Genomic DNA, 27,724 nt, shown 5'->3' on the forward strand with positions numbered 1-27,724 from the left:
AACATAGAAACATAGAAAGCCTACAGCACAATACAGGCCCTTCGGCCCATAAAGCTGTGCCGAACATGTCCTTACTATAGAAATTACCTAGGGATACCCATAGCCCTCTATTTTTCTAAGCTCCATTTACCTATGCAGGAGTCTCTTAAAAGTCCCTATCGTATTTGCCTCCATCACAGTTGCCGGCAGCCTATTCCATGCACTCACCACTCTCTGCATAAAAAACGTACCCCTGACATCTCCTCTATACCTACTTCCAAGCACCTTAAAACTGTGCCCTCTCCTGTTAGCCATTGGGAGAAAGCCTCTGACTATCCCCACGATCAATGCCTCTCAACATCTTATATACTTCTATCAGGTCAGCTCTCATCCTTAGAAAATAGTCTGCAAACATGAGGAAATCTGCAGATGCTGGAAATTCATGCAACACACACAAAATGCTGGTGGAATGCAGCAGGCCAGGCAGCATCTATAGGAAGAGGTACAGTCGACGTTTCGGGCAAAGGGTCTCAGCCTGAAACGTCGACTGTACCTCTTTCAGAAGATGCTGCCAGCCTGCTGCGTTCCACCAAAATAGTCTACACATTTATTTCTACTACCAAAGTGCATGACGATGCATTTTCCAACATTGTATTTCATTTGCCACTTTCTTGCCCATTCTCCTAATCTGTCTAAGTCCTTCTGCATCCTACCTGTTTCCTCAACACTACTTGCCCCTCCAACAATCTTCATATCATCTGCAAACTTGGCAACAAAGCCATCTATTCTATCATCTATGTCATTGATATACAGCACAAAAAGAACCAGTCCCAGCACTATCCCCTGCAGGACACCAGTCAGCCAAGGCCTCTTCCAATCAGCCAATGCTAAATGGTTCTTGATTGGACACGGCATCAAAGGTTACAGGGAGAAGGCCGAGTAGCGGGGCTGAGAAGGGGAAAAAGGATCAGCCATGATTGAATGGTGGAGCAGACTCGATGGGCCAACTGGCCTAATTCTGTACCTATGTCTTATGGTCTTATGGACCAGGTGGACTGCACCCAAGGATTCTGAAAGTGGTAGCTGAAGAGATTGTGAAGGCATTAGTAATGATCTTTCAAGAATCACTAGATTCTTGTGATTGTTGGAAAGGAAATTATAGACCAGTTAGCCTGACTTCAGTGGTTGGAAAGATATTGTAGTCTATTATTAAGGATGAGGTTTCAGGGTACTTCAAAGCATATGATAAATTAGGCCAAAGTCAGCATGGTTTTCTAAAGGGGAAATCTTGCCTGACAAATGTGTTGGAATTCTTTGAGGAAATAATAGGCAGGATAGAGAAAGTAGAATCAGTGGATGTTGTTTATTTGGGTTTTCAAAAGTTCTTTGGCAAGTTGCCGCATATGAGGCTGCTTAACAAAATTAGAGCCTGTGGTATTACAGGAAAGGTGCTAGCATGGATAGAAGATTGGCTGACCGGCAGGCGGCAAAGAGTGGGAATAAAGGAGGCCTCTTCAGGTTGGCTGCCGGTGACTTGCAGTGTTCTGCAGGGGTCAGTTGGGGCCACCTCTTTTCACTCTGTATGTAAATGATTTGGATGAAAAAAATTAATGACTTTGTTGCCAAGTTTACAGATGATACGAAAATATGTAGGTGTCTGCAGAAGGACTTAGACAGATTGGGGAGAATGGGTGAAGAAGTGGCAGATAGAATATTATGTTGGGTAGTGACTGTTTGTGCACTTTGGCAGAAGGAATAGAAACATAGAAAACATACAGCACAATACAGGCCCTTCGGCCCACAAAGCTGTGCCGAACATGTCCTTACCTTAGATCCACCTAGGCTTTACCCATAGCCCTCTATTTTCTAAGCTCCATGTATCCATCCAGGAGTCTCCTGAAAGACCCTATCGTTTCTGCTTTCACCACCGCCGCCGGCAGCCCATTCCATGCACTCACCACTCTCTGTGTAAAAAACTTACCCCTGACATCTCCTCTGTACCTCCTTCCAAGCACCTTAAAACTATGCTCTCTTGTGCTAGCCATTTCAGCCCTGGGAAAAAGCCTCTGACTATCCACATGACCAATGCCTCTCATTATCTTGTACACCTCTATCAGTTCACCTCCCATCCTCTGTCACTCCAAGGAGGAAAGGTCAAGTTCACTCAACCTATTCATAAGACATGCTCCCCAATCCAGAAAAGGTGCAGAGGAGATTTACAAAGGCATGGACTGAATGGGGAGAAAATTAAAAAAACAGAGGTGCAGAGGGACTTGGGAGTCCTCGTGCAGGATTCCCTAAAGATTAACTTGCAGGTTGAGTTGGAGGTAAGGAAGGCAAATGCATTGTCATCATTCATTTTGAGAGCTAACCTGCAGCTGATACGCTTTTGAGAGCTTATTGACACAGACAGCTGTGCAGGCCTAGACATTGGTATATTTTAGGCAGAAGTTGATAGCTTCCTGACTAATCAGTGTGTCAAAGGTTATGGGGAGAAGGGAAGAGAATGGAGTTGAGAGGGATGATGCATGGGCCACGACTGAGAGGAGCAGCAGGCCCGATTGACGAACGGCATAACTCTGCTCCTATGTCTTATGGCTCAGATGTGTTCTGACACAAAACTTTTTCAGAAATGTTTAAAAACTAGTAAAAAATTAAGCACTTAAATATGATTATGAACTGAAGAAAAACTAAATACCTTAAAGTATTTAGGTATGCTCATACATATAACAAAGGTGTTAATTTCGATTTTTTTAATGTTTACTTCATTAAGTCAACAGTGAAACATTGCTGCATTGGGTAGGGGTCTAATCTCACATAGGTATTCAGGTGGGCTCCTCACCAAAAGAGGTGTGCACCTGCTGCCCAACCTTACTTCTGGATAAAGTAAAGCGTCAAGTGTAATTTGGTAAGAGATGGAATTACATCTTTAGAAAGAGGTGACATCGGGTCAGAGAATGTTGAACCTTTGTGTTGAAATTAAGAAATTGCAAGGGTTAAAAAAAAACCGTTACGGAAATCATATATAGAACTCCACATAATAGCCAAGATGTGGGGTTGAGATTGCAAAGGGAGATAGAAAAGGCACGTAATAAGGGTAATAACACAATTGTAATGGGAGACTTGAATATGCAAGGGGATTGGAAAAATCAGGTTGGTGTCAGATTGCAAGAGAAGGAACTTGTTGAGTGCCTACAAGATGGCTTTTTAAAGCAGCTTGTGCTTGAACCTAATCGGGGAAAGGCTATCTTACAATGGGTGTTGTGCAATTACCCAGATCTTATTAGGGAGCTTAGCATAAAGGAAACTTAGGAGGCAGTGATTATAATATGATTGAATTAATACTGCAATTTGGGAAGGAGAAGCACAAAGCACATGTATCAGTATGACAATGGAATTAATGGAATTACAGAGGCATAAGAGAGGAGCTTGCCCTGGTGGATTGGAGGAACATACTGGCAGGGATGATGGCAAAGTAGAGATGGCTGAAGTTTCTGGAAATAGTTCACAAGGCACCGGATGGATAGGTCCCACAGAGGAAGAAGTTCTCAAATGGCAGAGGTAGGCAACCACGGCTAATAAAAGAAGTTAAGGACTGCATAAAAGCCAAGGAAAGGGCAGCAGCAAAAGTGTGTAGGAAGTTGGATGATTGAGAAGCTTTTAAAATCCAACAAAAGGCAACAAAAAAAAACTGTAAATAGGAAAAAGATGAAATATGAGGCAGACTAGCTAATAGTATAGAGCAGGATACTAAAAGTTTTTTTTCCAGTTATATAAAGAGTAAAAGGGAGGAGAAAATTAATATTGGGCCACTGGAAATTGATGCTGGTGAGGTAGTAATGGGGGATAAAGAAATGGCAAATGAACTTAATGGGTAGTTTGAATCTGTTTTTACTGTGGAAGACGCTGGCAGTGTGCCAGAAGTCTGTGAGTGTCAGGGAGCAGGAGTGAGTGCCATTGCTATTACAAAGGGAAAAGTGCCAGGCAAACTCAAAGGTCTTAAGGTGGATAAGTCACCTGGGCCAGATGAACTATATTCCGGAGTCATGAGAGAGGTTGCTGAAGAGAGAACGGATGCATTGGCCATGATCTTTCAAGAATCACTTGATTGCGGCATGGTCCCGGAGGACTGGAAGATTGCAAATGTCATTCCGCTCTTTAAGAAAGGAGGAAGACAAAAGAGAGGAAATTATAGGCCAGTTAGACTAACCTCAGTGGTTGGGGAAGTGTTGGAGTCTGTTATTAAGAATGAGGTTTCAGTGTACTTGGAGATTAATGATAAAATAAGTCAGAGTCAGCATGGTTTCTGTCAAGGGAAATCTTGCCTGACAAATCTGTTAGAGTTCTTTGAGGAAGTAACAAGCCGGGTGGACAAAGGAGAGGCAGTGGATGTCATTTACTTAGATTTTCAGAAGGCGTTTGATAAGGTGCCACACATGAGACTGTTTAACAAGATAAAAGCCTATGGTGTTGCAGGAAAGATACTGGCATGGATAGAAACATAGAAACATAGAAAATAGGTGCAGGAGTAGGCCATTTGGCCCTTCGAGCCTGCACCGCCATTCAGTATGATCATGGCTGATCATCCAACTCAGAACCCTGCACCAGCCTTCCCTCCATACCCCCCTGATCCCTTTAGCCACAAGGGCCATATCTAACTCTCTCTTAAATATAGCCAATGAACTGGCCTCAACTGTTTCCTGTGGCAGAGAATTCCACAGATTCACCACTCTCTGTGTGAAGAAGTTTTTCCTAATCTCGGTCCTAAAAGGCTTCCCCTTTATCCTCAAACTGTGACCCCTCGTTCTGGACTTCCCCAACATCGGGAACAATCTTCCTGCATCTAGCCTGTCCAATCCCTTTAGGATTTTAATACGTTTCAATCAGATCCCCCCTCAATCTTCTAAATTCCAATGAGTATAAGCCTAGTTCATCCAGTCTTTCATCATATGAAAGGTCTGCCATCCCAGGAATCAATCTGGTGAACCTTCTTTGTACTCCCTCTATGCCAAGGATGTCTTTCCTCAGATTAGGGGACCAAAACTGCACACAATACTCCAGGTGTGGTCTCACCAAGGCCTTGTACAACTGCGGTAGTACCTCCCTGCTCCTGTACTCGAATCCTCTTGCTATAAATGCCAGCATACCATTCGCCATTTTCACCGCCTGCTGTACCTGCATGCCCACTTTCAATGACTAGTGTATAATGACACCCAGGTCTTGTTGCACCTCCCCTTTTCCTAATCGGCCACCATTCAGATAATAATCTGTTTTCCTGTTTTTGCCACCAAAGTGGATAACCTCACATTTATCCACATTAAATTGCATCTGCCATGAATTTGCCCACTCACCTAACCTATCCAAGTCACCCTGCATCCTCTTAGCATCCTCCTCACAGCTAACACTGCCGCCCAGCTTTGTGTCATCCGCAAACTTGGAGATGCTGCATTTAATTCCCTCATCCAAGTCATTAATATATATTGTAAACAACTGGGGTCCTAGCACCGAGCCTTGCGGTACCCCACTAGTCACTGCCTGCCATTCTGAAAAGGTCCCGTTTATTCCCACTCTTTGCTTCCTGTCTGCCAACCAATTCTCTATCCACATTAATACCTTACCCCCAATACTGTGTGCTTTAAGTTTGCACACTAATCTCCTGTGTGGGACCTTGTCAAAAGCGTTTTGAAAATCCAAATATACCACATCCACTGGTTCTCCCCTATCCACTCTACTAGTTACATCCTCAAAAAATTCTGTGAGATTCGTCAGATATGATTTTCCTTTCACAAATCCATGCTGACTTCGTCCGATGATTTCACCGCTTTCCAAATGTGCAGTTATCACATCTTTGATAACTGACTCTAGCAGTTTCCCCACCACCGATGTTAGGCTAACCGGTCTATAATTCCCCGGTTTCTCTCTCCCTCCTTTTTTAAAAAGTGGGGTTACATTAGCCACCCTCCAATCCTCAGGGAACTAGTCCAGAATCTAAAGAATTTTGAAAAATTATCACTAATGCATCCACCATTTCTTGGATAGTGGAATGGCTGACAGGCAGGAGGTAGTGAGTGGGAATAAAGGGGACCTTTTCTGGTTGGCTGCCAGTGACTAGTGGTGTTCCTCAGGAGTCAGTATTGAGTCCGCTACTTTTCACATTGTTTATCAATGATTTAGACAATGGAATTGAAGACTTTGTAGCAAAATTTGCAGATGATATGAAGATAGGTGGAGGGGTAGGCAGTGCTGAGGAAGCAATGTGATTACAGGAGAACTTGACAAATTGGAAGAATGAGCAAAAAAGTGGCAGATGGAATACAGTGTCGGGAAGTGTATCCTAATGCATTTTGGTAAAAGGAACAATAGTGCAGACTATTAGCTAAATGGGGAGAAGGTTCAAACATCAGAGGTATAGAGGAACTTTGGAGTCCTTGTGCAAGACTCCCAGAAGGTTAGTTTACAGGTTGAGTCTGTGGTAAAGAAGTCAAATGCAATGTTGTCATGTATTTCAAGGGGAATAGAATATAAAAGCAAGGAGATAATGCTGAGTCTTTATAAGACACTAGTCATGCTGCACTTGAAGTATTGTCGACAGTTTTGGGCTCCTATCGCAGAAAGGATGTGTTGTCATTGAAGAGAGTCCAAAGGAGGTTCACAAAGATGATTTTGGAAATGAAGGGTTTAATATATGAGAAGCATTTGGCAGCTTTGGGCCTGTACTTACTGGAATTTAGAAGAATGTGGGGATCTCATTGAAACCTATCGAATGTTGAAAGGACTAGATAGGGTGGATGTGGACAGGAGGTTTCCTATGGTGGGGGGTATCAAGAACTAAAGGGCACAACCTCAAAACTGAGGGGCAACATTTTAGAACAGAGGTAAAGAAGAATCTTTTTATCTAGCTACTAGTGAATCTGTGGAAAGCTCTGCCACAGACTGCAGTGGAGGCCAAGTCCCTGAGTATATTTAAGGCAGAAGTTGATAGTTTCCTGATCAGTCAGGGCATCAAAGGATATAGTGAGAAGGAAGGTGTATGGGATTGAGTGGGATCCCGGATCAGCCATGGCAAAGCAGACTCAATGGGCTGAGTGACCTAATTCTGCTCCTATGTCTTATGGTCTTACCTAACAGTTGCTATTGGAGTCTATTTTTCCTTTTGTTTTTACAGAGTATACTTATGGAGTATATTCATCTTAAATACCATTTTCTCCTTTTCCAAACCAATTCTCTGGCATGTTGTCAGGAACCTTACATTCAATGTGTATTTTGGCTCTTTTTTGATGTTTTCATCCACTTTTCCTGTCTCTGTAATTGGCTGAGTTCTCCTGCCTACCAAACCTTTGAAAGTTTTAAAAGCTTTCTTCTTCTTCCTCATGGTCCCTACTGAATAGGATTGGCATCTGCTACTTTTAATGTGTTTTTGTTTTCAATAGTATGTCTACCATCACCTCCTCACATGTTCCACTGGAGATGAAGGAATCTGCCAACCTCCTGGAGCCTCTTCTGCCTTTAACAGTAACAACATCTCAGCCTCATACCCCTGCCTTAACTCCTCAATGACCTCCTGGAGCCTCTTCCGCCTTTAAAACGATCAACATCTTCTTGGCTCTTGATATACCAGACTAATTAACCTCTGTTTATTTGGGTTGTTGCACCATGTCCAGTCTTTTGCAGAAGAGGCTTTGGTTTCCCTCCTACAGTCACTATAGTTTTAACATATTTGAATTTTCCACTGGGAGGATAGCATCTCCTTCACTATCTCATCAAATCCTGATATTCCCAACATTCCTACCTCATCATTCCTTGGTCTTCTGTACTCAAGGGAAAATAAACAAAATCCTCACAATCTCCCTCTAAACCCAGGCCTCCTTGTGTGTACTGAATTGAATTTGTTTAAATCTTTTATCTGTCCTACAACATGAGAGAGTAAAAATCTTTATGTGTTATGACTCTGTTGCAAAGTATAGACATGTGAATTTATAAATCTAATGGGTGGCAGAAAGAAGGCATCCTGTAGCCTGTTGGTATTACCTGCATATAAGCCTCTGAAGTATCTTACACTCAGGCTCACAAATCTCTTTTCTTGTCCATAAATCCTGTTTCCTCTTTCTTTAGAGCTTATTTTTCTCTCTCCTCCTCCCCCTCTCCCTCTCCCCTCCCCCTCTCTCTCCCTCTCTCTCCCCCCCTCTCTCTCTCTCCCACCGACCCCTCTCCCCTTCCCCCCGTAGCTTAGTATCTTCCTCCTGCCTATTCTGCCAAGAGAGGTTACAATGGAAATAGCAATATTTGCCACAATCATTAAGAAACTATAGGTGTCTGTAGAAATGACAACATTACCTTCTTGTCCGGAAAAGAGAGTATTGGTTTATTTTTGTCACATATACTGAGATGCAGTGAAAAGCTTTTGCTTGTTAGTCCCAGTCAGATCATGTCATACACAAATACACTGTGGTAGTAAAAATAAAAGAAATTGAAGAATATACTCTTACAGCTACGGAGAAAGTGCATTGCAGGGAGACCAATAAGGTGCAAGAATCACAATGTTATAGACCTGAGAGATAGAGTTCATTTTTAGAATGTCAGAGCTCTGTAAAAGAATCTTGCAACTGTAGGGCAGAAGTTATCCTTTACTCTGGTGGTACCTGCTTCCAGGTTTTGTATCTCTTGCAGAGAGCAGAACAGTGGATGACAGGGATGAGAGAGGTCCTTGATTATGTTGTCATCAAGAAATGTGGATGTCATAGAGAGAAGACAGGCACAGACATGATACAGAGAGACTGACATGACATAGAGAGACAGTTATGTCATAAAGGGAAAGAGATGTCATAGAGGGACAGAGAGTCAAAGTATTTTGCATCAGTCTTCACTTTAGAAGACACTAGCAGTATGGTAGAAGTTTCAGGTGGGTCAGAGGTAATTAAATGTGTGAAGATATCATTACAAGAGAGAAGGTTCTTGGGAAACTGAAAGATCTGAAGGTAGATAAGTCACCTAGACCAGACGGTGTACACCTCAGGGTTCTGAAAGAGGTGGCTGAAGAGACTGTGGAGGCATTAGACTTGATCTCTCAGGAATCACTAGATTCTGAAATAGTTCCAGAAGATTGGAGAATTGGAAATATCATGGCAATCTTCAAGAATGGAGAGAGGCAGAAGAAAGTATAGGCTAGATAGTCTGACCTCAGTGGCTAGGAAGAGGTTGGAGTCAATTGTTAAAGATGAAGTTTTGTGGTACTTGGAGGCACATGACAAAATAGGCCATAGTCAGCATAGTTTCCTCAAGGGAAAATCTTGCCTGACAAATCGATTGAAATTCTTTAGAGAAATAACAAACAGGATAGACAAAGGAGAATCGGTTGATGTTGTGTACTTGGATTTTCAGAAGACCCAAGGTGTCACACATGAAGTTCCTTAAACTATGAGCCCATGGTATTTCAGGAAAGATTCTAGCATGGATAAAGCAGTGTTGATTGGCAGGATGCAAAGAGTAGGAATAAAGGCAGCCTTTTCTGTTTGGCTGCTGGTGACGACTGGTGTTCCACAGGGGTCTGCGTGGGATCAATTCTTTTTATGTTATATGTCAATGATTTGGATGATGGAATTGATGGCTTTATTGCAAAGTTTGCAGACAATATGAAAGTATGTTGAGGAGCAGGTGGTTTTGAGGAAGTAGAGAGGTGTTTAAGGAAATAGGGTTTTAAACTCCCTATACTGACTATCTTGCTGGCGAACATGCAGTCTCTGGTGAATAAAATCGATGATCTCAGAGCCAGGGTGCTGAATCAGAGGGATACCAGGACCGCATGTGTCCTTTGTTTCAGGGAATCCTGGTTAATCCCTTCCATACCGGATGCAGCAATCCAGATCGATGGGTTTACGCTACACCGTCAGGACAGATCTATAGAGTCTCTTAAAAGCAGAGGTGGAGGAGTATGCCTCATGATCAACTCTTCTTGGTGCACAAATATATCAGAGCTGACCAGACCTGGAATATCTAGCAGTAAAGTGCCGTCCTTTTTACCTACCACGGGAGTTCTCTGGGGTTATTTTGGTGGCAGTTTACATTCCACCTCAGGCCAATGTCAAGCAAGCTTTAGATGATCTGAACTATGGAATCAAGATGTACGAAACAGCGCACCCCAACGCCTTCACCATCGTTTTGGGAGATTCTAATCACGCCAGTCTGAAAAACTCACTAAGCAACTACCATCAACAGATTACTTGCAATACCAGAGGAAACAACACACTGGACACCACCATCAAGAATGCCTTCCGTGCTATTCCACACCCTCACTTGGGGAAGTCTGATCACCTGGCTGTACTTGTACTCCCTGAGTATAGACAGAGACTGAAGACTGCAGCACCAACAGTGAGGACCAAGAAGGTATGGACAAGGGAAGCAGAGGAGTGCATACAGGACTGCTTTGAATCGGTGGACTGGACTGTATTCAGGGATTCATCTTCAAACCTGGATGAGTATGCTGCAGTTGTTAACGGATTCAGGTTTCTGTATCATTTGGGACTTCTTTTGGGGCAGGTATGACCTGTACAAAAAGGATGGGTTGCACTTGAATCCCAGGGGGACCAATATCCTGGTGGAGAGGTTTGCTAAGGCTATTGGGGAGAGTTCAAACTAGAATTGCTGTGGGGGTGGGAACCAAACTGAAGAGATGGAGGAAGAGGTGGTTGGCTCACAAATAGAGAAAGCTTGGAGGCAGTGCAAAAGGGAGGATAGGCAGATGATAGAGAAGGGACGCGCTCAGACCGATGGTTTGAGATATGTCTATTTTAATGCAAGGAGGATTATGAAGAAAGTGGACGAACTTACAGCGTGGATCAGTACTTGTAGCTATGATGTTGTGGCCATTACAGAGACTTGGAAGGCTCAGGAGCAGGAATGGTTACTTCAAGTGCCAGGCTTTAGATGTTTCAGAAAGGACAGGGAGGGAGGCAAAAGAGGTGGGGATGTGGCACTGCTAATCAGAGATAGTGTCACGGCTGCAGAAAAGGAGGAAGCTATGGAGGGATTGTCTATGGAGTCTCTGTGGGTGGAAGGTAGGAACAGAAAGGGGTCAATAACTCTACTGGGTGTTTTTTATAGACCACCCAATAGTAACAGGGATATCGAGGAGCAGATAGGGAGACAGATTCTGGAAAGGTGTAATAATAACAGAGTTGTCATGGGGGGAGATTTTAATTTCCCAAATATCGATTGGCATGTCCCTAGAGCGAGGGGTTTAGATGGGGTGGCGTTTGTTAGGTGTGTTCAGGAAGGCTTCTTGACATGATATGCAGATAAGCCTACAAGAGGAGAGGCTGTACTTGATCTGATATTGGGAAATGAACCTGGTCAAGTATCAGATCTCCCAGTGGGAGGTCAGTGACCAGAGGTGTGCTGCAGGGATCTGTTCTGGGATCCCTGCTCTTTGTCATAACGTCCCACGATTGATGAAGGCCAATGCACCATATGCCTTCTTAACCACAGGGTCAACCTGTGCAGCTGCTTTGAGTGTCCTATGGACTTGGACCCCAAGGTCCCTCTGATCCTCCACATTAATGCTTACCATTAATACTATATTCTGCCATCATGTTTGACCTACCAAAATGAACCACCTCACACTTTTCTGGGTTGAACTCCATCTGCCACTTCTCAGCCCAGTTTCGCATCCTAGCAATGTCCAGCTGTAACCTCTGACAGCCCTCCACACTATCCACAACACCCCCAACCTTTGTATCATCAGCAAATTTACTAACCCATCCCTCCACTTCTTCATCCAGGTTATTTATAAAAATCACGAAGAGTGAGGGTCCCAGAACAGATCCCTGAGGCACGCCACTGGTTACCAACCTCCATGCAGAATATAACCCGTTTACAACCAGTTCTGGATCCACAAAGCAATGTCCCCTTGGATCCTATGCCTCCTTACTTTCTCAATAAGCCTTGCATGGGGTACCTTATTAAGTGCCTTGCTGAAGTCCATATACACTACATCCACTGCTCTACCTCCATCAACGTGTTTAGTCACATCCTCAAAAAATTCAATCAGGCTCATAAGGCACGACCTGCCTTTGGCAAAGCCATGCTGACTCTTCCTAATCATAGAGGGCTATGGGTAACCCTAGGTAATTTCTAAGGTAAGGACATGTTTGGCACAGCTTTGTGGACCGAAGGGCCTGTATTGTGCTGTACATTTTCTTTGTTTCTATGTTTCATTAAAACCTGTGTGGATGAGTGCGTGCCCACAAAGGCTTACTGTACATTCCCAAACCAAAAGCCGTGGATGAACTAGGAGGTACGTCGTCTGCTGAAGGCTAGATCTGTGGCATTCAAATCTGGTGACCAAGGCCCTTACCAGAAAACCAAGTATGATTTGCGGAGGGCTACTTCAAGGGCGAAGAGACAATTTCAAACAAGGTTGGAGGCGACATCAGATGCACAGCAACTCTGGCAGGGTCTGCAAGACATTACTTCCTGCAAAGCTAAACCCAACAGCATGAAAGGCAGCAATGCTTCACTACCAGGTGAACTCAATGCCTTCAATGCACACTTTGAAATGGAGAACACAATTACAGCTGTGGAGATCCCTGCTGCGCCTGAAGACCCTATGATCTCCGTCTCAGAGGCCAGTGTTAAGCTGTCTTTAAAGACAGTGAACCCTCACAAGGCAGAAGGTCCCGAGGGAGTACCTGGTAAGGCTCTGAAAACCTGTGCCAACCAACTAGCGGGAGTATTCAAGGACATTTTCAACCTCTCACTGTTACGGGTGGAATTTCCCACTTGCTTCAAAAAGGCAATAGTTATACCAGTGCCTGAGGAGAAATATGTGGGCTGCCTTAATGACTATCGCCCCGTAGCACTCACAATCGACAGTGATGAAATGCTTTGAGAGGTTGGTCATGTCTAGACTGAACTCCTGCCTCAGCAAGGACCTGGACCCATTGTAATTTTCCCATCACCACAATAGGCCAACAGCAGATGCAATCTCAGCGCCTCTCCACATGGCTTTAGACCACCTGGACAACACAAACACCTACATCAGGATGCTGTTCATCGACTATAGCTCAGCATTTAATACCATCATTCCCACAAACCTGATTGAAAAGCTGCAGAACCTGGGCCTCTGTACCTCCCTCTGCAATTGGATCATCGACTTCCTAACCAGAAGACTGCAGTCTGTGCGGATTGGTGATAACATATCCTCCTCGCTGATGATCAACACTGGTGCACCTCAGGGGTGTGTGCTTAGCCCACTGCTCTACTCTCTGTATATACATGACTGTGTGGCTAGGCATAGCTCAAATACCTTCTATAGATTTGCTGATGATACAACCATTGTTGGTAGAATCTCAGGTGGCAACGATCGGGCGTACAGGAGTGAGATATGCCAACTAATGGATTGGTGTCGCAGCAACAACCTGGCCCTCAGTGTCAGTAAGACCAAAGAGCTGATCGTAGACTTCAGGAAGGGTAAGACGAAGGAACACATACCAATCCTTATAGAGGGATCAGAAGTGGAGAGAGTGAGCAGCTTCAAGTTCCTGGATGTCAAGATCTCGGAGGATCTAACCTGGTTGCAACATATCGAGGTAGTTATAAAGAAGACAAGAACAGCAGCTATACTTTATTTGGAGTTTGAAGAGATTTGGCATGTCAACAGATACACTCAAAAACTTTTATAATTGTACAGCAGAGAGCATCCTGACAGGCTGCATCACTGTCTGGTATAGAGGGGCTACTGCACAGGACCGAAAGAAGCTGCAGGAGGTTGCAAATCTAGTCAGCTCCATCTTGGGTACTGGCCTACAAAGTACCCAGGACATCTTTAGAGACGGGTGTCTCAGAAAGGCAGTGCCCATTATTAAGGACCTCCAGCACCCAGGGCATGCCCTTTTCTCACTGTTACCATCAAGTAGGAGGTACAGAAGCCTGAAGGCACACACTCAGTGATTCGGGAACAGCTTCTTCCCCTCTGCCAGCCCATTCCTAAATGGACATTGAATCTTTGGACACTCGCTCACTTTTTTAAAAAATATACAGTATTTCTGTTTTTGCACTTTTTGAAATCTATTCAATATATGTAATTGGTTTATTTGTTTATTTTTATTATTATTATTCTATTTATCATTTTTTTTCTGCTAGATTATGTATTGCATTGAACTTCTGCTGCTAAGTTAACAAATTTCACATCACATGCTGGTGATAATAAACCTGATTCTAATTCTGATATAGAAGGATTTAGACAGATTAGGAGAATGGGCAAAAAGTGGCAGATGAAAGACAGTGTTGGGAAGTGTATGGTCATGCACTTTGGTAAAAGAAATGAACGGGTTGCCTATTTTCAAAATGGAGAGAAAATACAAAAATCTGAGGTGCAAGGGGCTTGGGTGCAGGATTCCCTAAAGGTTAATTGCAAGTTGAGCTTGTGGTGAGGAAGGTAAATGCGACGTTTGCATTAACTTCAAGAGGACAAGAATATAGAAACAAGGATGTGATGTTGAGGCTTTATAGAGCACTGGTGAGGCCTCACTTGGAGTAGTTTTGGGCCCTTTAGCTTTGAAAGGATGTGCTGAAACAGGAGTGGGTTCCAAAGAAGTTCACGAAAATGATTCCAGGATTGAATGGCTTGTCATATGAAGAACATTTGATGGCCCGGCCTGCATTCACTAAAATTCAGAAGGATGAGGGGTGACCTCATTGAAACCTATCAAACGGTGAAAGGCTTTGATAGAGTGGATGTGAAGAGGATGTTTTCAATGGTGGAAGTATCTAAGGTCAGAGGAGACAGCCTCAGAATAGAGGAGCGTCCTTTTAGAACAGAGATGAGGAGGAATTTCTTGAGCCAGAGAGTGGTGAATCTGTGGAATTCTTTGCCACAGGCAGTTGTGGGGGCCAAGTCTTTATCTATATTTCAGGTAGAGGGTGGTATATTCTTGAATGGTCAGGGCATGAAGTGATACAGGAGGAAGACAAGAGATCAGGGCTAAAAGGGAAATTGGATCAACCATAATGAAACGGCGGAGCATGACTCGATGGGCCAAATAGCCTAATTCTGCTCCTATATTTTATAGTCTTATGGTCTTCCATCATAGATTGACAAAGGAGTCATAGAGAGACAGAGACAGAGACAGAGACGTCACAGATAGACAGAGATGTTGAAACAGGACCGGATAGACAAAGTCTGCCGAACCAGTTGGAATTCTTTGGGGAGATTACAAGTAGGATGGATAAAGGGGATGCAGTGGATGTTGTATATTTAGACTTTCAGAAGGCCTTTGACAAGGTGTCACACATGAGGCTGCTTATCAAGTTAAGAGCCCATGGTATTACAGGAAAGTTACTAACATGATTAGAGCATTGGCTGATTGGTAGGAGGCAGCGAGTGGGAATAAAAGGATCCTTTTCTGGTTTGCTGCCAGTAACTAGTGGTGGCCCGCAGGGTTGGTGTTGGGACCAGTTCTTTTTATGTTGTATGTCAATGATTTAGATGATGGAATAGATGGCTTTGATGCCAATTTTGCAGATGGTATGAAGATTGGTGGAGGGGCAGGGAGTGTTGTGCAAACAGGTAGTCTGCAGAAGAACTTAGACAAATTAGCAGAATGGGCAAGAAAGTGGCAAATGAAATACAATGTTGGAAAATGAATGGCCATGCTCTTTGGTAGTAGAAATAAATCTGCAGACTATTTTCTAAATGGGGAGAAAATCCAAAAATCTGAGGTGCAAAGGGAGTTGGGAGTCCTTGTGCAGAATTCCCTGAAGGTTAACTTGCAGGTAGAGTCGGTGGTGAGGAAGGCAAATACCATGTTAGCATTCACTTCAAAAGGTCTAGAATACAAGAGCAGAGACATGATGCTGAGGCTTTATAGGGCACTGGTGAGACCTCACCTTGAGCATTGTGAACAGTTTTGGGCTCCTCATCTTAGAAAAGATGTGCTGGCATTGGAAATAGTTCAGAGAAGGTTCACAAGGGTAATTCCAGGAATGTATGGTTATCATACAAGGAACGGTTGATGGTTCTGGGTCTGTATTGGCTGAAATTTAGAAGGATGAGGGAGGATCTCATTGAATCTTTTCAAAAGTTGAAAGGTCCAGACAGAGTAGATGTGGAAAGGATGTTTCCCATGATGGAGGAGTCTAGGACAAGAGGGCACAGCCTCAGGATAGAGAGACATCCATTTAAAACAGATGCTGAGTAATTACTTTAGCAAGAGAGTGGTGAATTTATGGAATTTATTACCACAGGTGGCTCTGGCGGCCAGGTCATTGGGTGTATTTAAGGCAGAGCTTGATAGGTTCTTGATTGGCATTACATCAACGGTTACAGGGACGAGGCCTGGGACTGGGGCTGTGGAGGGGAGAAAAGGATCAGCCATGATTGAATGGCACAGCAGACTTGATAGGCCAAATGGCCTAATTCTGCTGCTATGTCTTATGGTCCTCTCTCATAGACAGGGAGTGACATATGGCATGGAAATAAGTCCTTTGGCTCTGCTGGTCCTTGCTGACCAAAATGCTCATCTAAACTACTTCTACTTGCCCATGATTGGCTTATATCCCTCTAAATCTTTCCTATCCGCCTATCTGTCCAATTAAATGTTAATCTACCTGTCTCAACCACTTCCCTTGCCAGCTCATTCCATATACAAATCATCTGGGTGAAAAAGTTGCCGCTCAGATTCCTATTAAATCTCTCCCTTCTCACCTTTAACCACTGCCCTGTTCTGTGCACATGCATGCTCCTCATGGTTTTATTTACGTCAGTGTCCTACACTCCAATGTACAAAGTCCCAACCTCCATCCATAACTCAGTCCCTTGAGTCCTGGCAACATGCTCTGAAATCGATTCTGCACTCTTTTTTGCATAATGGCATCTTTCCTATAACAGAATATCCAAAACTGAACACACTATTCCATATGTAGCCTCATCAACTACTTGTACTGTGCTGGCACATTCAGAGAAATATGTCATTCACTGGTTTAACTTCCCAAATCATCTTATCTTGTAGCTATATGGGCTAAATTCCATTTTCTGTGCCTTTGCACACTTTGACAGTTTATCTGCATCCTGTTGTAACCTTAGACAACTTCCTTCACTTCTCACCATACCACCAACTTTATTAATCATGCCACCTACATTCTAATACAAATCATTCATGAACTGACAAACAACAGAGGACCCAGCATTGATTCCTGTGGCACATAGCTAGCTGCAGGCCTGCAATATGAAAAAATCCTCCACTACCACTTCTTCTTTCTTTCACCATGACAATTTTGTACCTAACCGTCTTGCTCACCCTGGATTTCATGTTCTCACCTCCAAGAACAGACCTCATCAAAAATCTTGCTAAAGTTCAAGTCGACAACATTGATTGGAGGTGGAGAGAGTCAATAACTTTACACTCCTTGGCGTTATCATTTCAGAGGATCTGTCCTGGGACTGACTCGTGAGTGTATTACAAAGAAGGCATGGCAGCATCTCTAAAAAGTTTGCCCAAATTTCGCATGTCATTTAAAACCTTGACAAACTTCTATAGCTGCACAGTGCAGCTGTCAAGTTGCATCACAGCCTGGTATGGAAACACTATTGCCCCAGGAATCCAGGAATGGAAGATAGTCTATAGAAAGTAGTGGATATGGCCCAGTCCAACACGGGTTGACTAATCCCCATCATTGGGCACATTTACAAGAAGCACTGTCGCAGGAAAGCAGCATCCATCATCAATGATCCCCACCATCCAGGCCATGCTCTCACCTCTCTGCTGCCATCTGGAAGGAAGTACAGGAGCCATAGGTACCACCCCACCTGGTTCAGGAACAGTTAATACTCCTCAGCCATCAGGCTCCTGAACCAATGTCACTCACCTCAACAACGAACTGATTTTACAAGACAATTTCAAGGACTCTACAACTCATGTTCTCAATATTATTTATTATTGTGATTATTTGTTTTTATTGTATTGTACAGCTGGTCTCCTTGGTTGTCAGTCTGTGTGTGTAGTTCTTTCATTGATTTCATTGTATTTCTTTTTAATCTACTGCGAATGGCCATAAGAAGATCAGTCTCAGGCTTAGTACTATACATGGTGATATATCCATATTTTGAAAATAAACACAAGAGATTGTGTAGATGTTGGAAATACAGATTAACATATACAAAATGCTAGAGGAACTCAGTAGGTCAGACAGTAGCTATTGAAAGATTCAAAGATTCAAAGTTTCATTTTATTATCAAAATATGTATGAAAAATACAGCTCTTGAGATTCGTCTTCTCCAGATAGCCACAAAACAGAAAAACCACGGTTGTCATTGTAAGAAAAGACATTACCGCCACCCCCCCGCCGCATATAAAAACAACAAAGACTCGCAAACTTCAAACCCCCAACCCCCTCCCTTGCACAAAAACTAACAGATCGCCCACACTGTAAAGGCAGTTAGAACACCAAACCCCAAACTCCCAACCCCTCCCTTGCAGAGAAAACAAACATATCCCCCCCACCACAGAAAATGGCAACAAGAACATCAATCCCCAACCCCCAATGTGCCAATCAGTAACAAGAAAGAAGCACAGAAAACTGAAGGAGACCAATATGAAGCAACACACGTAAAATGCTGGATAGAGTTAAAAGATGGGGGAGGGGAGGGAGAAACATAAGGCAGTAGGTGAACCCAGGAGGGGGAAGAGTGAAGTAAAGAGCTGGGAAGTTGATCGGTGAAAGAGATACAGGGCTAGAGAAAGGGATATCTAATGGGGGAGGACAGAAGGCCATGGAAGAAAGAGAAAGGTGGATAAGCACCAGAGGGAGACGATGAGCGGGCAAAGAAATGTGAGAGAGGGAAAAGGGGATGCAGAATGGGGAGTAGGGAAGGGGGGCCAATACCAGAATTTCAAGAAATTGATGTTCATGCCAGGGGGACAAGCTCTCCTCTACAATCACTCTGAACACTGGTGCCCCACAAGGCTGTGTACTCAGCCCCCTGCTGTACTCACTGTACACCCACGATTGTGTAGGCAAGTTTCCATCAAACTCAATATATAAGTTTGCTGATGACACAACAATTGTAGGCCATATCTTGGGTAATGATAAGTTTGAGTACAGAGAGGAAATTAAGAACCTGGTGGCATGGTGCAAAGACAATAACCTATCCCTCAATGTCAGCAAGACGAAGGAATTGGTTGTTGACTTCAGAAGGAGTAGTGGACCGCATGACCCAATCTACATCGGTGGTGCGCAAGTGGAACAGGTCAAAAGCTTTAAGTTCCTCAGGGTCAATATCACAAATGACCTGACTTGGTCCAACCAAGCAGAGTTCACTGCCAAGAAGGCCCACCAGCGCCTTTACTTCCTGAGAAAACTAAAGAAATTTGGCCTGTCCCCTAAAACCCTCACTAATTTTTATAGATGCACCGTAGAAAGCATTCTTCTAGGGTGCATCACAACCTGGTATGGAAGTTGTCCTGTCCAAGACTGGAAGAAGCTGCAGAAGATCGTGAACACGGTGCAGCACATCACACAAACCAATCTTCTATCCGTGGACTCACTTTACACCGCACGCTGTCAGAGCAGTGCCGCCAGGGTAATCAAGGACACGACCCACCCAGCCAACACACTTTTCGTCCCTCTTCCCTCCGGGAGAAGGCTCAGGAGCGTGAAGACTCGTACGGCCAGATTTGGGAACAGCTTCTTTCCAACTGTGATAAGACTGCTGAACGGATCCTGACCCGGATATGGGCCTCTCAATTTTTTTGCACTACCTTACCTTCCATTTTTCTATTTTCTATTTATGATTTATAATTTAAATTTTTAATATTTACTAATTTTTACTATTTTTAATATTTAATATTTGTAATCCAGAGAGTGGGTAGCACAGAATCAAATATCGCTGTGATGATTGTACGTTCTAGTATCAATTGTTTGGTGACAATAAAGTATAAAGTATTTAAGTATTTTAAGTATTTTTAAGGTTGGAGGCTACCCAGACAGATTATACGGTGTTGTTCCTCCAACCCAATTGTGGCCTCATTGCAACAGTAGAGGAGGCCATGGATAGACATATTAGAATGGGAATGGGAAGTGGAATTAAAATGGGTGACCACTAGGAGATCCTGTTTTTTCTGGTGGACGGAGCGTAGGTGCCCAGCGAAATTGTCTCCCAATCTACATTGGGTCTCACCGATATATAGGAGGCCACATCAGGAGCACCAGACACAGTAAGTGACCCCAACAGACTCGCAGGTGAAGTGTCGCCTCACCTGGAAGGACTGTTTGGGCCCTGAATGGTAGTGAGGGAGGTGGTGTAGAGTCAGGTGTAGCACTTGTTCCACTTGTAATATGAACACTGTGAACTATGGTACACACCATTAATCACATAAATCTCAGAATTTCAATAGCATCCTCCATCAGTGGCACAGCCTCCTGTAGGGGACGACTGCTGAACCCAGAGGGACTGCCAAACACAGCGGCCTGGCCTCCCGTAGGGGGTGACTGCTGAACCCAGAGGGACTGCCAAACACAGCGGCCTGGCCTCCCGTAGGGCGCGACTGCTGAACCCAGAGGGACTGCCAAACACAGCGGCCTGGCCTCCCGTAGGGGACGACTGCTGAACCCAGAGGGACTGCCAAACACAGCGGCCTGGCCTCCCGTAGGGGACGACTGCTGAACCCAGAGGGACTGCCAAACACAGCGGCCTGGCCTCCCGTAGGGGACGACTGCTGAACCCAGAGGGACTGCCAAACACAGCGGCCTGGCCTCCCGTAGGGGGCGACTGCTGAACCCAGAGGGACTGCCAAACACAGCGGCCTGGCCTCCCGTAGGGGACGACTGCTGAACCCAGAGGTGCAGCCTTTTGCAGAAAGTGACTGCTCACTCTTCACTGCATTTGCCTCAATGTTTCAATCTTCCTCAACACTTTAATCAGAAGTGGAGTCGATCATGGGCCTGTGTCCCGTCTCTGAGCTTCTCCTCGAGGCAGCTCATGCTTGTACTCCTCTCCTGCAATTTTCTCAGGGACAGCAGAGCAGCAGATCACTTGATCGAACTCCAAACTGTAAGTCACAGGTTCCAACAGTTTCAGAAACACAATTAGGATAAAAAGAGTAAGCAGAAGCCGTAGAAGAAGTGATGTAATTGAATATCTGGAAGATGTCGCCTGAGAAATCGCTGCTTGTTGGCACCATCTTGACCAGATGAACAGTCAATGTTTTCGGTCAAGACGCTTCATCAGGACTGGAATGGAAGGGGACAGAAGCTAGAATAAGAAGGTGGTGGGGTGGGGGTGTAGGAGTACAAGCTAGAAGGTGACAGGTGAAGAGTGAACCTGGGTGAGCACATGGTCGAAGAGTTGGAGAGCAGCAGAGATCACCGAGCGGGAGCAACGAGAGAGGGTGTCACTGAACTGTCGAAGAGAGGACTTATACTTCTTTAGAGTAGGCATCTCTCAAAAAAACTGCAGTGGAGCAGCAACTCATAAATATGAGAAATTCTGCAGATGCTGGAATTCGAGAGCAACACACATAAACTATTGGAGGAACTCGGGCACATCAAACAATATCTATGGAAATGAATTAACAGTCCATGTTTCAGATCCAGACCTTTCATCAGGGCTGGAAAGGAAGGGGGAAGATGCTAGACTAAGAAGTTAGCTATACTGAATATCTCTAATTAGTCACAAACAAGAGAAAATCTGCAGATGCTGGAGATCCAAGCAACACCCACAGATGCCAGACGAACTCACCAGGCCAGGCAGCATCTATGAAAAACAGTACAGTCAACGTTTCAGGCCCAGAACCTTCATCAGGGTCCTGAAATGTTGGCCCAAGATGGGACTGTACTCTTTTCCATAGATGCTGCCTGGCCTGCTGAGTTCTTCCAGCATTCTATGTTATCTCTGATTAGTCCTAACCCTAACCCAAATGCAGGTAAATCCTGTCCCTGAGAATGCCCTCCAGTCTACATCAAACAGACCAACAAGCCCAATCAGTCCAACCAACCAGCCCACACTAATAAGCCCAACAAGTCCATAACAACCAGCCCAATTGGTCCAGACCAACCAGCCCAACCAGTCCACATTAACCTGTTCAACCAGTCCATACTGTCCAGACCAACCAGTCGACAGCAATAAGCCCAACAAGTCCAGACCAACCAGCCCAATCAGTCCAAACCAACCAGTCCACACCAACCGGTCCATACCTTCCAGACCAACAAGTCCAACCAAACAGACCACAGCAACCAGTAACAATCAATCTATATAAACCAGTCCAAACAGTCCAGACCAACCAGTCCAAAACAACCAGCATAGCTACTCAATACCAGTCCCTTCAGATCATCCAGTCCATACCAGCCAGCCCAACCAGTCTAACCAGTTCAGACCAACCAACCCATACCAGCCACCCCAATTAGTCCAGACCAATTCAGACCAACCAGTCCATACCAGCCAGCCCAACCAATCCATACCAATTCAGACCAACCAGTCCATACCAATTCAGACCAACCAGCCCAACCAGTCCAAACTAACTTTGTGGCCATCCAGCTAGACCTAATTTCCTGTCTTTGGCTCACATGCCCTCAATCCTCACCCCTCCATATACCTATCTGCACCTCCCTGTGTCCCTCACACCCTCCACACATACCTCTGTCCCTGACGTCTTCCCTTCATCTCTCACATCCTGTGCACTTCCCTTCATCCCTCAAACCCTCCACACCTCCCTCAGTTCCTCACACCCTCCACACCTTCCTCTGCCCTTCACACCCTCCATACCTCCCTCTATCCATCACTCCTGCATATACCTATTCAAGTGTTCTTTATATGATACAATTGTACTTGCCTCAGCCATTTGCTCTGGCAGCTTGTTCCGTTTACTCACCACCCTCTGTGTATAAAAGTTGCCCCTCATGTCCCTTTTAAATCTTTGCCCTGTCACAATAAACTTATATCCCCTCCCAGACTCTCCCTCCCAGGGGAAAAATCATTTCTATAAGACTGATCCTCATTTTCCTAAATTCAAGGAATAAAGACCTAACAAGGCCAACCGTTTCCTTTCACTCAGGCCATCTAATCCTGGCAACATCCTCACAAATCATCTCTACACTCTTTCCAGTTTAACATGTCTTTTCTATAATATGGTGACCAAAACTGTACAGCCTCACCAATGATTTGCAAACCTGCAACATAAGACCCAACTCTTGTACTCAGTGCTTTGATGAAGGCCAACATGTTAAATGTCTTTTTCACCACCCTGTCTATGTATGATGCTGTTTTTCAATGAACTATATACCTGTACTCCTTGGTCCCTCAGTTCCATTAAACTCCCTAGTAACCTACCATCCTTTATGCTTTGCTGGCTTGACTTTTCAAAATATATCACCTTGCACTTATCAGTATTGAAATCTATTTGCCACTAACTGACCAAATCACCCTGTAATCCACAATAAAGTTCTCCACAATCAACAACCTCCAAGTCATCCACAAGTTTACTGATCAAGCCATGCGCATTTGCATTCAAATCATTTATATGAGTAATGAGTAACAAGGCTCCCAACACCGAACCCTGCAGCACACCACTAGTCACCGGCCTCTATTCCAAAAAAACAATCTTCAACCACCACACTCCGCTGCCTATTGCTGAGCTAATTTTGAATCCAGCTGCCCCTGGATTCCGTAGACATGTGTTCCAGCAGCTTCTTCCACAAGTCACACTCTCTCCTGACTTGGGAATACATCACCAATCCTTCATTGTCACTGCGTCTAAATTCTGGAACTCTGCCCAACTGTACTGTGGGAGCACCTTCACTGGAAGAATTACAGTGGTTCTGGAAGGTGCCCAAGCATCACTTACTCAAGGACAACAGAGCAGGTTCAAGAAAAATACTGCTAATATGATTTATGTGGACTTTCAGAAGGCATTTGATGAGGTATCGCATAATAGTGCTGTCATTAAGATTGAAGTGTGTGAAGAGAAAGCAGAATGTCAACCAGGGTTGGAAACTGGTCAGTTAACAGGAAGGTTGTTTCTCAGACCGGAGAGATGAGTGCAGTAGAGTTTCCCAGCGGTTAGTACCCAGCCCACTGCAATTCCTAAAAAATATTAATGACTTGGCTGTTCAGGTACAATTTCCAAATTGACTTACAATACAAAATTAGTAAGTTTGTATATTCTGAAGAAGTTAGTAGACTTCAAGCATGGAAGTTGAAGTCTGCCTCTCTTTGAAGCAAAGAATTTGTGATACTGGATTCACTGAATTGAGTCTTGCAATGGGGTTTGCCCTTGAGGGGAGACTAGGCTGAGCAGAACTGTGCTGTCTGGAGTCGAGAACTTATACAGATTTATAGATGAACTGTTATTACTGCATCAGAGGAAATGGGGTTGGATGTGATGCTAAGGTTTTCAGCCTTGCTTTCACTAAATAGCAGATTTGCTATCCGCTGATTGCATTTATTATGCAATGCTCATTTTTATTTGAGCTAATCCCAGTAATGGAAATATCTGGTCTGTTTGTGAAATGATTGTAACATCATTTTAGTGAGTTTGATTCAGAACTTGACAAGGTTCACCTGGGATTTCTTTCTCAATACATTATCAATTATTTGCATCACAGGTAAACAACTTATTCTCTTTTCAGGACTATTCCCACACATAACTCCAGTGCCAGGTATCAACAGAAACTTGCCACTCACCAATAGGTTCAACAGTGCTGCTTGCCACCCACCTTGGCGAAGCTGTTGGGATCTCTGTGAAAATGAACGATAAGTGATGTTCAGCTGGATAGTTTGGAATCAATGTACAGTAGCCCCTGAACTTGAGCCAGACAAAGCATTTAAAAGCCCCAAAACGACAGTGATAATTTCATCAACGATTAGAATCAATCTGTGCATTTCAGGAAGTGCTTAAACAAAGGACATGACTGTGTAATCAGATGAGGGAGGGAGTGACCACACGAAGGGAGAAAGTGAGTAAGCAGGATAAAGGAGAGAGAGTGAGAGAGACAGAGAATGAGTTTGATAGATGGAACATAGCATAGGAGATAGGACATGAAGTAACACACAGCAAGTGTGAACAAAAAAAATGTGAGTGTGAGATGGGAATGAGGAGTGAGGGGCAGGGTGAATATGAGGGACAGTAACCTGAGGGAGAGAGTGTGTAAGGGACAACAGTGAGAGATGAGAATAAGGGTCAGAGACAGAACGAACTATAGAGTAAGTGTGAGGGACAGTGGAAGAGCGAGTGTGAGGGAGGGACTGACTGTGAGGGATAAATGCTATTGTGAGTAACGGAAACAGTGAAATTCATGGCACAGGAGGGGAGGCAAAAGGTTAAGACAATATGGTGTTGGGGGATTCAATTGTAAGAGAAGCAAAGAGGCATTTCCCTGGACACAAATAAGATTACTAGGAAGCTTTTTGCCTCCCTGGTGCCAGGATCATGGATGCCATGGAGAGAGCGAAGAACAGCCAGAGGCTATGGTCCATACTGGGACAACTGACATCAATAATCCTGTAACATGGATGAGAGGGTTAGCTCAATGATTAAACAGAAGGCCGAAAGGCCTAAGGTCGAAATCGTTGGATTAGCTTTGTTGTCGTGTACGGGAAAAGGAGGATGTCCAATGAATGTGTAATTAGTGCAGGTGGGACATCTTTAGATTTCTCAGGTTATGTTTGTCTTCATTAGCTGGGGCATTGAGTATAAAAGTCAGTAAATCACCTTGCAGCTGTACATAATGTTAGTACGGCCACACTTGGAGCATCGTGTGCAGTTCTGGTCACACCATTACAAGAAGGATGTCAAAGCTTTGGAGAAGGTGCTGAGGAGGTACACCAGGATATTTTCTAGATTGGAGGGTATGAGTGATAAGGAGAGGATGACCATAACACTATAAGATATAGGAGCAGAAATAAGTCATTTGGTCCATTGAGTCTGCTCCGATGTTTCATTATGGCTGATCCATTTCCCTCTCAGCCTCATTCTCCTGCCTTCTCCCTAACACTTCATGGCCTGACTATCAAGAACCTATCAACCTCTGCCTTAAATATACCCAATGATTTGGCCTCCACAGCCAACTGTGGCAATGAATTCTACAGATTCACCACTCTCTGGATAAATAAATTCCTCCTCATCTCCTTTATAAGTGGAAGACCCTCTATTCTGAGGCTATGCTCTCTGGTCCGAGACTCCTCCCCACCCATAGGAAATATTCTCCCCATATCCATTCTATCTAGGCCCTCAAACATGTAGTAGATTTCAGTGAGATCTTCACCCCCCACCCCCCCACCATTCTTTTGAATTCCAGTGAGCACAAGCCCAGAGCCATCAATTGGTCCTCATATGATAACCCTTTCATTCCCAGAATCATTCTTGTAAACCTCCTCTGAACCCTTTCCAGAGTCAGCACATCCTTTCTTAGGTAAGGTGCCCAAGGATAGGCAAGTGATAGAGAATGGACGCGCTCAGGTCGACGGTTTGAGATGTGTCTATTTTAATGCAAGGAGTATTGTGAACAAAGCAGATGAGTTTAGAGCATGGATCAGTACTTGGAGATATGATGTGGTGGTCATTACAGAGACTTGGATGGCTCAGGGACAGGAATGGTTACTTCAAGTGCTGTGTTTTAGATGTTTCAGAAAGGACAGGGAGGGAGGCAAAAGAGGTGGGGGCGTGGCACTGTTGATCAGAGACAGTGCCATGGCTGCAGAAAAGGTGGACGTCATGGAGGGATTGTCTACAGAGACTCTGTGGTTAGGAACAGGAGGGGGTCAATAACATTACTGGGTGTTTTTTATAGGCCACCCAAGAGTAACAGGGATATCGAGGAGCAGATAGGGAGACAGATCCTGGAAAGGTGTAATAATAGAGCTGTCGTGGTGGGAGATTTTAATTTCCCAGAGATCAATTGGCATCTCCCTAGAGCAAGGGGTTTAGATGGGGTAGAGTTTGTTAGGTGTGTTCAGGAAGGTTTCTTGACACAATATGTGGATAAGCCTGTAAGAGGAGAGGCTGTACTTGATTTGGTATTGGGAAATGAACCTGGTCAGGTGTCAGATCTCTCAGTGGGAGAGCATTTTGGAATTTCAATGGTTCTTGTTTCAGTCGAAGCAAGCAGCTGAAGAAGGGAGTGAAAGAAATCGGGTAGAAAAAGTCGGGTTTTTTTTAAACGCTGCTCGGGGAGAAGGGTCTGCACTGCGCAGGCGCGTGACGTAGCACGCCAAGATTTAAAAGCAGACCACCATATACAGCGGCCATCGTTGTAGCGGCCATCGTCGGAGTGGACTGAGTCAGAGTGAGACGGCTTTGGCGAGAACAGGCAGAGGCCAGGGTAGGTTCCGTTAAGTTTTTTGTTCAGATTGTCTAGCGTAGAGAGAATGCCAGGCAGGATGTTGGAATGCTCCTCTTGCAGGATGTGGGAAGTCAGGGAGCCCTCTGGTGTCCCTGACAACGACACCTGCAAGAAGTGCATCCAGCTGCAGCTCCTAACAAACCGCGTTAGGGAACTGGAGCAGGAGCTGGATGACCTGCGGATCATTCGGGAGAATGAGGAGATTATAGGTAGTAGCTACAGGGAGGTAGTTACGCCAAAGGAGCAGAGCACAGGAAATTGGGTCACTGTCAGGCGAGGGAAGAGGAAAGGGCAGGCAGAGCAGGGTTCCCCTGTGGCCATTCTCCTCAACAACAAGTATACCGCATTGGATACTGTTGGGGGGGATGACTTACCTGGGACAAGCTGCAGTAGCCGGATCTCTGGCACTGAATCTGGC

At 44.5% G+C, this 27,724-nt stretch overlaps 1 protein-coding gene across 3 annotated transcripts in view; it reads right to left on the minus strand.

Moving 5' to 3' along the window:
• LOC140203253 (netrin-1-like) overlaps positions 1-27,724 on the minus strand; it is a 416,761-nt gene that overhangs the window by 104,800 nt on the left and 284,237 nt on the right. The window contains exon 5 of one of the 3 annotated variants that reach the window (XM_072269268.1): positions 24,650-24,703. The exons of 1 other annotated variant lie outside the window; for it this stretch is intronic. In XM_072269268.1, the coding sequence (XP_072125369.1) occupies positions 24,650-24,703 (54 nt within the window). The remainder of the gene's footprint in view (positions 1-24,649; positions 24,704-27,724) is intronic. One more of the 3 variants, XM_072269270.1, reaches the window with a different exon arrangement.

Source organism: Mobula birostris, chromosome 9 (assembly GCF_030028105.1).
Source record: "Mobula birostris isolate sMobBir1 chromosome 9, sMobBir1.hap1, whole genome shotgun sequence".
NCBI classification, from domain to species: Eukaryota; Metazoa; Chordata; class Chondrichthyes; order Myliobatiformes; family Myliobatidae; genus Mobula; species Mobula birostris.